Here is a 13,996-nt window from a genome sequence, read left to right as displayed (position 1 = left end):
GCATACCAGGAGAGGTGGCCCCGTAAGTATGAGGGTCCTAGGCCGCAAAGGGCTTTAAAGGTCAAAACCAGAACCTTTAACCTGACCCTGTACTCCACCGGGAGCCACGACAGAATGAAGTACGACAGAATGTAAATATGTATCAACTAATTAGTATAGCAAAATAGTCTAAATTCTAATCAGTATTCAGTCATTTACACTTAAAGAAAAGAAGACCAGAAGATAGCTCATTATCAAATTGAGAAATGTGGAAACATTTTGTAATTCAACTAAATGTTGGCACCAATCACACTGCTGAAGAGGATATTCCACAGAAGACCCTCTTCGGTGCCACCATATAATTCACTTCCTTTAATGATGAGGCATAGAGAAGAACCCCATTGGAGCAGCTTAGGATATGGCCAGCCTAGTATAGGTTCATTCAAGTAATTGGGCCCCAAGCCATTTGAATCTTAAGTCTTTCAGAATCAGATTAATAAGAATATTTCTTTATTAACTGGTTGATTTTAAAAGACTTCTAAACCATTTAACATTTAGGAATTACAAAGTGGTATGTGATATAGTAAAATTATACAATAATAGTAAATATAATAGTGATTTGGAAACAAAATAAAATACAATTTCCACAATTACCAGCAATATACACTCAATAGTCAGGAAATGCTTTGGGGAACTGAAAGATCTTCAGAATACATTGAAAGCATAGAATAGGCAGTGCATCTGGAATAATGGTTCTGCTTCTGTCAGTTTTTTCCATACATGCTTCATGTTGCATAAATTCAGAGTGCAAAAATTTGGCTATCTCTGCAGAGTGCTTTATTGTTTTGTGGTATGTGATTCTGCAGATTGTAGTGTTAGCATGTTGTCAAATATGTTTATTTGGCTAGCATTCTTTGCTTAATATTTTTCTGAGAATCTCTTGAGATCTGGAATATTTTCTCTAGTTAAAGTATAAGGCAGTATGATCAACTGAACAACTTTGTGTGGCTTACTATATGGATTTGTATCAAAGGTCATACTTTGATAATCATGTTCTACAAATGTGAATGGCTGATTATAAATATAATTTATTTTTGAAAGTAACTTACTAAAGAATGGATACAACCTTTTAAGTGATCAACTCACAAAAATGAATCTTTTCCCCCCCTCTAAGTGAACCACAAGCTATGTGTTACATTGAAACATCAAATTTAGATGGTGAAACCAATCTAAAAATACGACAGGTAAGTTGCTGCCTATCAATTTAAAATGTTTATGTTGTCATAAAGTGTCGCTTCTGTCGTCACTAATGGACAGTGAATGGGAGATAAGATATTTGAACAAACTGCCATTCAGGACCAGAGGTGTGCATACAATTCTTCTGGACTGAATGAATGCCAATGATTGGGTATCAAGTGTTCTTGTTGTCTCCATTTGAGCAAAATAGGGGGCAGATTTCAGCTACCCTCCAATTATGTACGTCGCAAAAACTGGGACTGGGAAAATTGTATTGTGGAACAGCACATGTACCCCCAGCTATAAGATGCTTATAGTTTATCCACCAATTGTTGACTGTGTAGTAAAGGGACTGTTACTTTCAATCCTATATTTAAATCATACCACTCCTTTGCAAGTTAGGTTGTAACTTGCTCATATTTTAGCAATGAAAGGTTAACACATAAATGTGTGTTAAGCAAAAGTTGGGTTTCAATATAAAGTTTGTGTCTTTGGGGTGTGAGCTCTTGCCAGCCGTCCTGGTGCTTTTGCAGCTGAGCAGCACACCTGAAAACAGAAGTCTGTTATGGCAATATTTGTGTCACTCACTGTTAGTAATCAGTGTGAGAAGGAGTAACAGTCACACGAACCAGCAATTGTAACTCCAGGGCACACACGCATACACACGTATTCTGAGAAATAAGTAACTTGTTACACCTCCAGGTTTAGGGTGAGCATTTCTGGGGAAGCTGATGGCGGAGTGGGGGGGAGAGATGTGTTTTAAAAAGCATTAGGAAAGGTTGCCAGAAAGCTATCATAGTTACTGTCACTGTTTAGTTTAGGAATGTTTTGGTGTTTGTCTAAGGAATCTTATTTCAGAATGCAAGTAGGAAAACATAGTAGTGTGAGCAACTCTGGTTCAGTAACATCATATTACTGAATACGTTAATACGTTGTACAGTGGAACCTTGGTTTATGAACACCTCGGTTTACGAATTTTCGGTTTACGAACGCCGCAGACCCATCTGGAACGGATTAATTCACTTTCCATTACTTTCAGTGGGAAAGTTCGCTTCAGTTTATGAACGCTTCAGTTTATGAACGCTTCAGTTTATGAACAGACTTCCGGAACCAATTACACCCATGCTTTGGGTTAAGTACGCTTCAGGTTGAGTACTCCACTGACCCGTCTGGAACGGATTAATCCACTTTCCATTACTTTCAATGGGAAAGTTCGCTTCAGTTTATGAACGCTTCAGTTTAAGTACTCCGCGGACCGTCTGGAACGGATTAATTCACTTTCCATTACTTTCAATGGGAAAGTTCGCTTCAGTTTATGAACGCTTCAGTTTATGAACATACTTCCGGAACCAATTGTGTTCATAAATCGAGGTACCACTGTATTAATAGAATTTAACTCCGTGTGCTCTCTAAAGAACTCACTGTTAAACCAAAAACATTTTCATTTGAGCCAAATTACTGAAAACTGTAAGAGATATTCAAGGTAACAATGTTCAGATTATTTGGCCACAATTTAGCCACAACTTTCATAGCTGGTAAATGAGATTTTAATATTTCAAGAGCACTTCAACTGTAAAAATAAAATTGGAAGCCATGTGTTCTGGCAAATAGTGGATTAATGCTATAGGAATGAACTCTGTTCATCCACAGTAACTTCCTTTTTTTGTTTGCGGCAAAGCATAGGTTCTTGTTCTATCAGAGATTGTAAACTCTGGTTTGCAAACAGTATTTTGAAGCTGATTTGTAATCCTGGTTTGGAGGAACAAAGACAAGCCATTGTTTTTCTTGGTTAGCTATAACAGCAAATATAGCTCTTATGCATTCTCTGGTCATGCTACTAAGACAAGTGAGTGGGGCTGTACAGTTGTTCTGTGTTGATATAGGAATTTGGCCCAAACTGAGAAAGCAAATATTGCTGTGTTGAATGTTTCCTGTATTGATTTGGTTATAGTGTTCCATAAAAATTTGTTGATTCAGGGTTTACCATTGACATCGGATATCAAGGACATTGACAGCTTGATGAGACTTTCAGGAAGAATTGAATGTGAAAGTCCTAACAGACATCTTTATGACTTTGTGGGAAATATCAGATTAGATGCGCATGGGTATGTAACCATCTAAGTATCTTTTCATCGTGCCATTAAAAACCTGAAGAGAATATAAATGATATAAGTGAATTTTATTACAGATAATAAGCAAACGTCAAGTGTTAAGTTATATATACTTTATGAATACATAGAAGAGGTATCCGTCTTCACAAGGCTTTGTGCTTTGCTGCAGAACAAGCTGCTTACCATATGCAGCTAAATTGCAAACCCTTTGAAGTATTCTGGTTCCCCTTTATAAACTTTAGCCAAAGGATCTCTCTTAAATCATTTAGGCTCTACCTTCAGGACTGGGAAAGCAGGGCTGCAAACATTACTTCTTGCTGGCTATAAACTACCCACCAGCCTTGCAGGTTATCTTCCTGAGACAGAGAGGGATGTTTTCTGCAGAACTCAGTGCTTTGTTTCAAACTTTTTTTTTTTTAAAGTGATTCTAGGAGAGGCTGAGACACATTCTGAGAAACTGTATGCTAGGCAGATTCCTTTTCCAGCTTATTTTCCTTGTCTCACCTATGAAGAGCATCTTCTTTTACCTTATCAGCTCTTTTCTATTTCACAGCATTTATATGCTGCTTGATCATAAAAAAAAACCTCTAAACCATTTAGAAAACTAGGATGTGAAAATTTGCCATGAGAGAGAATGTTGGATAAAATGGTCCAAGCTAGTACCCTTAGAGTGCTCAATGCCTTTCCTTGTGATCTTTTTTCTTGGCTAGCAAGCTGCCTTATGTTGATTAGAGTTTTTTACTTAGCATCTTCCAGCAGTGCAGCAGATCTCTACTTGGAAAGGTTAGCGTTGTGTAGGTTTTTTGGAGAACCGTAATATGGTTTTACCTTGCAGTGGAAGTTAAGATTGCAACTTTGTGCTCTTAAGAGTTTAGTGTGGATATGAAGCTGCTTGTGCCGTGTGTGTGTGTGTGTGTGTGTGTGTGTGTGTGTGTGTGTGTGTGTGACATTCCCCTCATCCAACTAGCAGCCCACACTTCCCCACTCCGTTAAATAGAGATTGTTCCAATCAAGATGATCCAATAATAGAAGTAAATCCAGTATAAAATTGCATGTTACTTAGATGTGGATTCCTTGAAGTGCATTGTGTCTTTCTTTTTACACTTTTCGTCTGATCATTCTCCAGCATAGAATGCTTTTTCAAACCTATGGAGAGGGAGCATATAATTTCATTCTACTTCCTTAATTTTTCATAACTATGTTGTGATATCTCAAGTTGATAGTGTCAGAAATTGAAATAAAATAGACATTAGTTGGTATTTCCCCAAATGGGTATTTTACTTAAAGCTCAACCTAAATCAATGTTTATTTTATTATTTTTAGCACTGTTCCACTGGGTCCTGATCAAATTCTTCTGCGTGGAGCTCAGCTAAGAAATACACAATGGGTTCATGGTATAGTTGTCTATACAGGGCACGATACCAAACTCATGCAGGTTCGTCTTATAATTATGAATAATCTAAATTTTTTGTTTGGATGTTCTAATTCATGGGTAATACCTGTAACATTTTTCACACTGTATATTTATGAGAAATCTAGACACAAGTAGCAAGGCCCATGGTCCTATGGCATAGGGTTATACCTAAAATGTAATTGCAGCCTACAGTGCAGTGCTGTTGAAGCTCAATAGACTAAAGGCAAATCCATCACAAATCACAGAAGTTGTATATGTAGTTCTGTGGCACAAGCTAATGTTGTAGACTTTATAGTGTTGGTCACCAATCCTATTCGACAAATATAATTGCATTAATTAAAACATGTGAAAGGGGTTCTTGATTTGCTAGGTATAAATTAATGGTTAAATGTACTTCATGTGTGTCATAGCAAAAAATCTGCTTTTCTGTTCTTGTATGCCTTCATTAGAAAGTACTGTACAGGCAAAATGCTGTTTCATGGTGTGTTTCAAAACTGGTAATCACACTTACCGGATGGGCAATACATATAATTGTCTTTGATTTCCAATACTATCTAGTGGGGGGGGAATCACATGCATATGTCTTCTCTTATTTATGAAGTCTTTTTATTCCATCCACAGAACTCAACAAGCCCTCCTCTTAAACTATCCAATGTTGAAAGAATTACAAATATTCAAATTCTGTTTCTGTTCTGCATTCTTCTTGCAATGTCTTTGGTTTGTTCCATTGGTTCAGCTATATGGAATAAAAAACATGAGGAGCGGGACTGGTATATCAATTTAAACTGTGAGTACAGTGATAGTTCAACTAGCTTGTATTCATAAAATAAGATAAATGTGTTGCACCGTTAAGGTACAGTTTTGTTCATATTGAATAAGGGTTTTACATCAAAATGTGTATGTAAAATATACTTGCACTTACTACTAGAAATTAACAAGAGAAAAGTTTTGTTCAGGACCAAATTATGATAAGGGAAATGTCTGATTACATTTCATGTATCTGATTTCTTTGGGGTTAAAAAAGCAGCAGGCGTGGGGGAGAAGCTTTGTTCCTATACACTCATGCCATGGTCCTTATGAAAGGTGTGCCCCCAAGCTATTTGCTTTTGGAGGGAAGACTCAGAGAATACTTCCAGGTGCAACCTTGTTTGTCACACTAACCTTAGGGAATATTGCCGGCCAGCCATGTGGGTGCCTGGGGCAGTTTGTCTCTTCTCCTTTACTCTTGAGCAGATTTCCTCCCAGAGAATATAACAGGGATAATTTTGTTGGGACCATAGATACCACAGGTTGAACTTGGTTTATCATTTTTTCTTTTTAAAACTTAAACTTTCAAAATGCCACCTGGTAAATGAACTTTTAGCATTACGCTGTTAATTTCCTAAACTATGAACATATTCTTATTCTTTCTTTTATCTTTCTTTTCTTTTTTTTCAAAACAGATGGTGGCGCTAATAATTTTGGACTGAATTTCCTGACCTTTATCATTCTTTTCAACAATCTCATTCCAATCAGCCTGTTAGTTACGCTGGAAGTGGTTAAATTTATTCAAGCATATTTCATAAACTGGGTAAATACGAGCATTTTTGCGCTATTTGCAGAGCTTTGATAAGTGCTTTCAATAATAAATGTTATATATGTCTTTTCTTTGCTATGAAAGGTAGGTTTTATTAAAGTAATGCAAACTTAATTACAAGATTAAATGTTTTTATAAAGTTTAAAGTTTGCAACATCATGCACCTTTTCATATATAATTTCATAGACTTTAACTTCTATGGATTGTTGAAATCCCTTTCAACCTAGCATTGTGAATCAATTTGCTGAGGTTGCAGCCTACAGGAACTTGTTTAGTTCTAGTACCACCTGAAGGGATGCTCATACTAACACGGAATCTGAGGCCAGATTATGCATTTTGTGCAAAGGGAGCAGATGCTGCTCCATGGTCCACCTGTGAGATTTTATTTTGCCCATAGAAACTTCAGAAACAAGTGCAATAGTAATGGCATTCAGATAACTCCTCCACACATACACTGAATGTGTGGAAAGAAAACTGTGCCCTCCCCCTGCTCTCATCTCGTCCATGGCCCCAACATTTGTCCATTGAGTTGTATGTTGGTAAGAGCTATATGCCAACATTCAACTAAACCCACAAAGTTTGGTGGCCTACCTGGGAACATGATGATGTCAGGGGCAGGTGATGTCAGGGGCGGGGCCAGCAGGGGCAGTTCCACTTCCTCCTTCATTTGCTATATGCAGCGTGGGAGATGGGCAGGAGACTTGTGAACAGCTCTTACAGTGTATGCTGAGCACAGCTAATAAGTGAATAACACTATGCAGTATACTGCATCTACAATAAGACTTAGATCCAAATAAACATCCAGCTACTTTCACATGCCCATGGGGTGTTTGGATTTGCCTTTCTAAACAGAATGGAGCTTCAAAGCAGTTTCTAACTGAGCAAGACAGTATGTCACTTGAAAGGGGGAAATTAACAAGGGATCCAGAGAGCTAACTATGACACTCAGGGACTCTTTTCTTGCATCTTGAAGCCATTGGTTCAAGCCCTACCTTCCAGAGCAGGAGAAAACAAACATGCTCCCTCCTCCATGTGACAGCCCTTAAGATATTTGAAGATGGTTATCATATCTCCTCTCAGTCTCCTCTTTTCTGGGCTAAACATACCCAGCTCCATGTAAAGCTTGTGGTCCATCAAGACCCATAGATCCTTTTCACACGTGCTGCTGGCAAATCAGCCCCCCCCCTATATTTCTGCATCTGGTTCTTCCTGCCTAAGTGCAGAACCTTACATTTGTACCTATTGAAATTCATTTTGTTAGCTTGCACCCAGTTCTCCAATCTGTTACAATCATTTTGAATTCTGATTCTGCCTTCTGTGGCATTAGCTACCCCTCCCAGTTTTGTGTCATCTGCAAATTTGATGAGCATGCCCTCAATTCCTTCATCCAAGTCATTTATAAAGGCATTAAACAACCACGGGCCCAGGACAAAACCCTGCGGCACCCCACTAGTCACTTTTTTCCAGCATGACAACTCTTTGGGTTGGTCAGTCAACCAGCTATAAATCCACCTAACAGTTACCTCATTCAACCCACATTTTACAAGCTTCCTCGCAAGAATATCATGGGGGACTTTGTCAAAAGCCTTACTGAAATCAATACACACTATGTCCACAGCATTTTCCTGATCCACCAAGTTTGTAATTCCATAAAAAAAAGAAATCAGATTGGTCTGGCATGACTTATATTTGAGAAACCCATGCTTGTTCTTAGTAATCAAAGCATCCTTTTCTAAATGCTCACAGACCGACTGTTGAATTATCTGTTCTAGGACCTTCCCTGGTATTGATGTCAAGTTCACCAGTTTGTTGTTTGTAGTTACCTGGGTCTTCCTTTTTCCCCTTTTTGAAGATGGGGACATTTGCCCTCCTCCAGTCTGTAGGGACCTCACCTGTCCTCCAAGAATTCTCAAAGATAATAGAGAAAGGCTCTGAAATGACATCCTCAAGCTCCTTTAGTACCCTTGGATGCACCAGGCCCTGGAGATTCGAATTCATTTAAAGTAGCTAGGTGTTCCCTTACTACCTCTATTCCTATCTTGGGCTGCAGCTCCCTCCTTACATTATTTATTCTGTTATCATCAGGTTGGGCATCGCTTTCCTTTTGGGTGAAGACAGAGTCAAAGTAGGTGTTGAGTAGTTCCGCCTTTTCTCTGTCACCCAATAGCATGCTGGCCACATGACCCAGAAGCTGTCTGCGGACAAACGCTGGCTCCCTCGGCCTATAGAGCGAGATGAACATGCAACCCCAGAGTCGTCCGCAACTGGACCTAATGGTCAGGGGTATCTTTACCTTTACCTTTATATTCCCCATGAGGACCTACCACTTGCTTGTTCTTTCTCTTACTTTGGACATAGCCGGAGAAACTTTCATTATTATTATTAACCTCTCTTGCAAGCCTGAGCTCATTCTGAGCTTTAGCCAGCCTGACTTCCCCCCTGCAACTGTTGGCTACTCCATTTCTTATGCATGTGCAGTAGTGTTTTGTTTGTTTGTTTTTTGCTAAGTGATATCAGCATACATACGGAATTCTGGATAACTGTATCTACATGAAATAAGTCACACTGACAACAAGAAACATTATTTTCATGTGACAGGCATAAAGGCAGAATGAAATGGTGGGTCATCAGCTTTTTAAATGTTGCCTTTTCCTTTTGATAGGATATTGACATGCACTATGAACCTACAGACACTTCTGCCATGGCTCGCACATCCAATCTCAATGAAGAACTTGGGCAGGTATGTTGTCCCTCCTAACACTTGATGGTTTTGAAATCCATTGAAATTTGTTATTAAAATTTTCCATGAGCAATTAATAGGGTCCTAGATTTTAAGATTTTCCCTTAGAAATTTTTTGCTATATTTTGCTTAGAAACAGCCTGAAACATTTCTCTGGTTTCTTACATCGCCTACATCTATTATTAATAATAATGATTATCCACCTTTCACTTTTAAAGTCCCAGGGCAGGTTACAACCATTAAAACACAATGTTAAAAACAGTTTAGAACTACTTACAATTACAAACATAAGGTGGATCCTAAAAATAAACATATCACATGGCAAAAACCAGGGTAAAGAGGTGTGTCTCCCCTCACCCCAATGTTGGTAAAGCAGTACCAATGTTTGCCCTAGTCCTAGAGATTAGAGACTTTTCATCTGAAGGTGTGGCCCAAAAGAGATACTTCACCCCATCCCTGTCCTGATAGACGTCTCTATGCCCTCCTAAGAGAATGGAGAACTCTCTGATAGAGGCTAGAGTTTTTTCAACAGATATGTCAATAGATATTTAGTGAAGTGGAAATTCCACACAAAAACCCAGCAATCTGTTGTGGCATGGCTGAGGAGGGGAGACATCCTGTTCATCAACTGCATGCAGGCCTTTCTTCACATCTCATGAAAAGACACCACCAGTGCCTCTTATTGAGCTAGGCATGAGCAAGACAAAAAATAAACATGGGGTCTCCCATTTTATGTGAGAAGGGCAGTCAAGGGCTACATAATCCCATGTGACGAATATAGGACTCCTTTGAGTTATTTATGACTCAATTAGGAGCCACTAATTACTGCCCGGCACGCTTTCTCTAGCTCCTCTGCTCCGTAGACCCGGGCTGGCAGTAAAACATACAGCAGAGCCTTCTTCTTCTCTCACACACAGCGGAAACTTGTATAGCCGTTGGATAAAAAGCCTCTTAAGAACACACAGAGTCCAAGGTGTTCTAATAACTACTGAAGTTTATTTTAGAGAGAAAACAACAAACGACCTGGTGAGCTCGCAGACATCTTGCGACCGTCTCCCAGGCAAAAACGAAACCAACTGATACACACAGAAACACTTCTAGTACATTCTGTAACATGATATCTTCCTCAGTGGTCAGGTGGACAGTACACAGTTAACTCTTTGGTTACTTGTTACTCCTCACACCCCCTCTCACCTGAACACTGGGGATAGCGGGTATCCAAACTTATCCCAAAACCAACCCTTCACAGAATTCCCCATGCCGTTGGAAACTCAAGGGTTTTGTGAACCCATCTGCTAGGTTCTCTTGGCTTGGACAATACCTCAACTTTACCAAGCCTACCTGTATGCTCTGACATACGTTTCGGAAGCGGATGTCTAAGTGTTTGGTTCTGGCCTTGAACTGTCCAGACTCCGCCAGTCTCAAAGATGGTTGATTGTCGCCCCAAACAGTGATGGGCTGGCTACAATCACCCCAGATTTCCTGGACCAAACATCTGTAGTACTCCAACTCAGTGCATGTCGCAGACAACGCACAGAATTCGGCTTCCGTGGAAGACATTGCTATTAGGCTTTGCCTGCGCGACCGCCAACCAATCAGGGCATTTCCAAACTTGACTACCAAACCAGTCACTGACTTCCTGTCCTCCTGATTGGCCCAATCAGCATCTGCAAAACAAGTGAGTTGTGGCTCACCTTGCGCTGACATTTCCAAACAATACTCTTTGGTCTCCTGCAAATACCTAAGCACTCTCTTAATGCCATTCCAAGCATGCACGCTAGGTTTCGATGCTTCTCTACTGAGCAAATTGACTGCAAAAGCAATATCTGGTCTGCTCCATTGTGACAAATACAACAGACTCCCTAGCGCTGACTGGAACACTTCAGGACTCTCAAACGCTACTTTGTCCTTCACTTGTGACTCTTTCACAAAGTTTGTCTCCATGGGTGTTCTGACCCCTTTACAGTCAGACATTCTGAACTTCTCAAGCAAATGTTCAATCTTGCCTTTCTGACTGAGCAAAAAACTTCCATCCTCAGTTCTGTCTATCTGCACACCTAGATAAACATTCACTGCACCTAGATTCTTGAGTTTGAACCTCTTGCCTAGCTCTTTTGCAAACTTCTGCACTTGCATCTGGCTCTTTGCTAAGCAGATCAGGTCATCTACATAGACAAGCAACCGTTCTTGCTGTTCTCCTTCACCTCTGAGATACAGACAACTGTCAGCTAGACTCTTTCTGAAACCTAGGCTCTTCAAAACAGAATCAAGACATGAATTCCAATTTTTAGCGGATTGCTTCAGACCGTAGATCGACTTGTGCAGCTTCCACACCTGACCTGGCACGTCACTCTCAAACCCTGGAGGAGGCAACATGTACAACTCCTCCTGGAGGTCAGAGTTCAAATAAGCGGTGTCCACATCAAAGTGGTTGACCACTAGGCCTCTCTGCGCTGCAGTCGCTAAAAGCATCCTGAAAGATTCACACCTCGAAGTGGGACTAAAGACATCTGTGTAGTGGATTCCTTTCTTCTGAGTAAAACCTCTAGCCACTAATCTAGCCTTGTACTGAGGCTCTCCAGTCACTGTGGGTTTCAACCTGTAGACCCACCGACAACTGACTGCTTTCTTACCTTCTGGCAGCTGTGTGAGACTATACACACCAAGAGATTGCATGGAGTTCAACTCTTTCTCCATTGCAACTTTCCACTTACTAGCTTCCTCCACTGACAACTGTTGCACCTCTTCAAAGCTTTCAGGCTCACACACTGCTAGGTTCGCCCATACACTGACAGCTGAAAACCTTTCAGGTGGTTTACCTTTCGTGGTGCGTTTTGAACGCCTTGGTCCCACATCTTCCCCCTCTAAATCCGAACTGCTTGTCTCTGACTGTGGCTCTCTCGGACTAGCAGCACTGTCAAGAGACTTACTACGCTTTGCAGCCCCCTCTGGGCTTGCTTTGGGTGAAGTGGGTGACCTACCACGTTTGCTGTACTTCCCAGGCTTGACCTGGGGTGAAGTCGGTGCGCTTCTGACTACTTGCTTCACTTCCTTAGGAGCTACACCACTTGGACCAGCTGCCTGACCTGGATCTGGTCCTGCAGCACCTGGAACTCCAGCATCAGCCACCTGAGTTTCCTCTTCCTGGTCAAAACCTGAAGACCAGTCAAGAAGAACTTCGGGGTTAGCATGAATGCGTCTCCAGCCCTCTTGTTCACAGAACGTAGCACTCCTGCTAATGTGAACGCGGGATTGGTCCCCCTCTGCTGGTACAAACCTCCAAGCCTTTGAGTTTGGTTCGTAACCACAGAAGATCATTTTCCTGGATCTTGATCCTCCCTTTCTGCGCTTCTGCTTTGGAATTAGAACCCAAGCCTCACACCCAAAAGTTCTGAAATAGTGCACCTTCGGAACTTTGCCATACAACATGTAGTAGGGTGTGTTTTCCACAACTGAATTAAAAGCGCGGTTTGAACAATAATTCACAAATTTATAAGCCTCCCCCCTAAACTTCTGGGGTAGTCCTGCATCAAACAACGTTGCCTCTACCAGTTCAGACAGTGTTCTAAATTTTCTTTCAGCTAAACCATTTTCCTGTGGACTAAAAGGGGCGGTCTTCCTGTGCCTAATTCCCTTGCTGCGGAAGAACCCTTGTAGTTCTGCACTCAAAAACTCCCCCGCCCTGTCACTCTGAAAACACTGGACAGTGACGGAGAACTGCAGTTCTACCTCGGCTACCCACTACTGTATCACTCTGGCAGCCTCCCCCTTCTCTTTCAGTGTTATGACCCAAGAAAAATGGCTGAAATCATCCAGAAGACACAAAACATATTTTGAACCACCTAAACTTGACGTAGACATAGGCCCAGAAATATCCATGTGCACTAACTGAAATGGTTTTGTGCTCCTCCTCTCAGACCTAGGATAAGAGCATCTCTTTGTCTTCGCTTTCGCACATGCGCGGCACTGCAGGTGTTTATGGCATGGCTTGAACCTGCAACCTTTGACAAAATCAGGGGCTTTTTTCACATAAGGAAAAGACATGTGACAATATCTTCTGTGCCAAGCATGAATACAATCCTTATGGATAGCGCCCTCTGTGCCCTTAGGGGTATTAGCGCTTTTAGCCTGAGCATCACCAGTGTTACTTCCACCTGCTTGCCCCCTCCCATCTAGGACAAACAGACCATCAGACCCAACAGTAACGCTTACCAGCTCAGCCCCATCTCTGGCAATTTTGCAAACACCATTGGCAAAACTTATTTCAAAGCCCTCACGCAATAAGCAAGACACACTTAAGAGACCATTCTCCATGCCTGGTACAACATAAACATCAAGGTTAGTGTCTAAGCATGGCATATAAAAAACACCCTTGCTTTTAATTGTTCCAGAAGAACCATCAGCAAGATGCAGGCTTTTTTCATCTTCAAGTGGCCTGCAGTTCAGGATCTGTCCTGAAGGAGGCACAAGATGATGGCTGCTGCCTGAGTCGATAATAAAAGCGAAACTGTCCTGTCCTTTGTTTCTAACCGTTGCTAAGGCAGCAGAAAGATGTTGGCTGACAGGCTTATCTGTAGTCTTCCCACGCCGTCTGCCTTGCCGATGCTGGCTGGTCCCACGACCACGTCCGCTGGCTTGCCTGGCACCTGGCTGAGTGACCTTGGCTGCTTCCGGAGCTGGGCAGAATCTCGCTACGTGCCCAGGCTGCTGGCACCGAAAACAAAGCCTTGTTGCGCACGCACTCACAGTGGATTCCTCAGTGCTTTTTACTGCACCCCCACTGGCTTCTCTGGGCCCACGGCCCCCCTTCTCAGCCGATTCTTTCTGGCGTCGCAGTTCCTCATCCGCCAAACGACCAGAAACGTAAGCAAGCGTAAGCTCATCTTCAGGCATTGCCTCAAACGTTAGGCACAAATGCTCATAGACGTTTCCCAGACTAG

General features: G+C 41.4%; 1 protein-coding gene across 4 annotated transcripts in view; it reads left to right on the top strand.

The window, feature by feature from the left end:
* The window catches only part of ATP8A1 (ATPase phospholipid transporting 8A1), a 115,858-nt gene that overhangs the window by 31,618 nt on the left and 70,244 nt on the right, over positions 1-13,996 (top strand). For all 4 annotated transcript variants that reach the window (XM_060278864.1, XM_060278866.1, XM_060278865.1 and 1 more), the window contains 6 exons: positions 1,154-1,223; positions 3,193-3,320; positions 4,650-4,761; positions 5,362-5,527; positions 6,183-6,310; positions 8,979-9,056. In XM_060278864.1, coding sequence (XP_060134847.1) covers positions 1,154-1,223; positions 3,193-3,320; positions 4,650-4,761; positions 5,362-5,527; positions 6,183-6,310; positions 8,979-9,056 — 682 coding nt within the window. The remainder of the gene's footprint in view (positions 1-1,153; positions 1,224-3,192; positions 3,321-4,649; positions 4,762-5,361; positions 5,528-6,182; positions 6,311-8,978; positions 9,057-13,996) is intronic.

The sequence above is a fragment of the Zootoca vivipara genome, chromosome 9 (genome assembly GCF_963506605.1).
Source record: "Zootoca vivipara chromosome 9, rZooViv1.1, whole genome shotgun sequence".
Taxonomy (NCBI): domain Eukaryota; kingdom Metazoa; phylum Chordata; class Lepidosauria; order Squamata; family Lacertidae; genus Zootoca; species Zootoca vivipara.
This window is presented reverse-complemented; position numbering and strand designations above follow the sequence as displayed.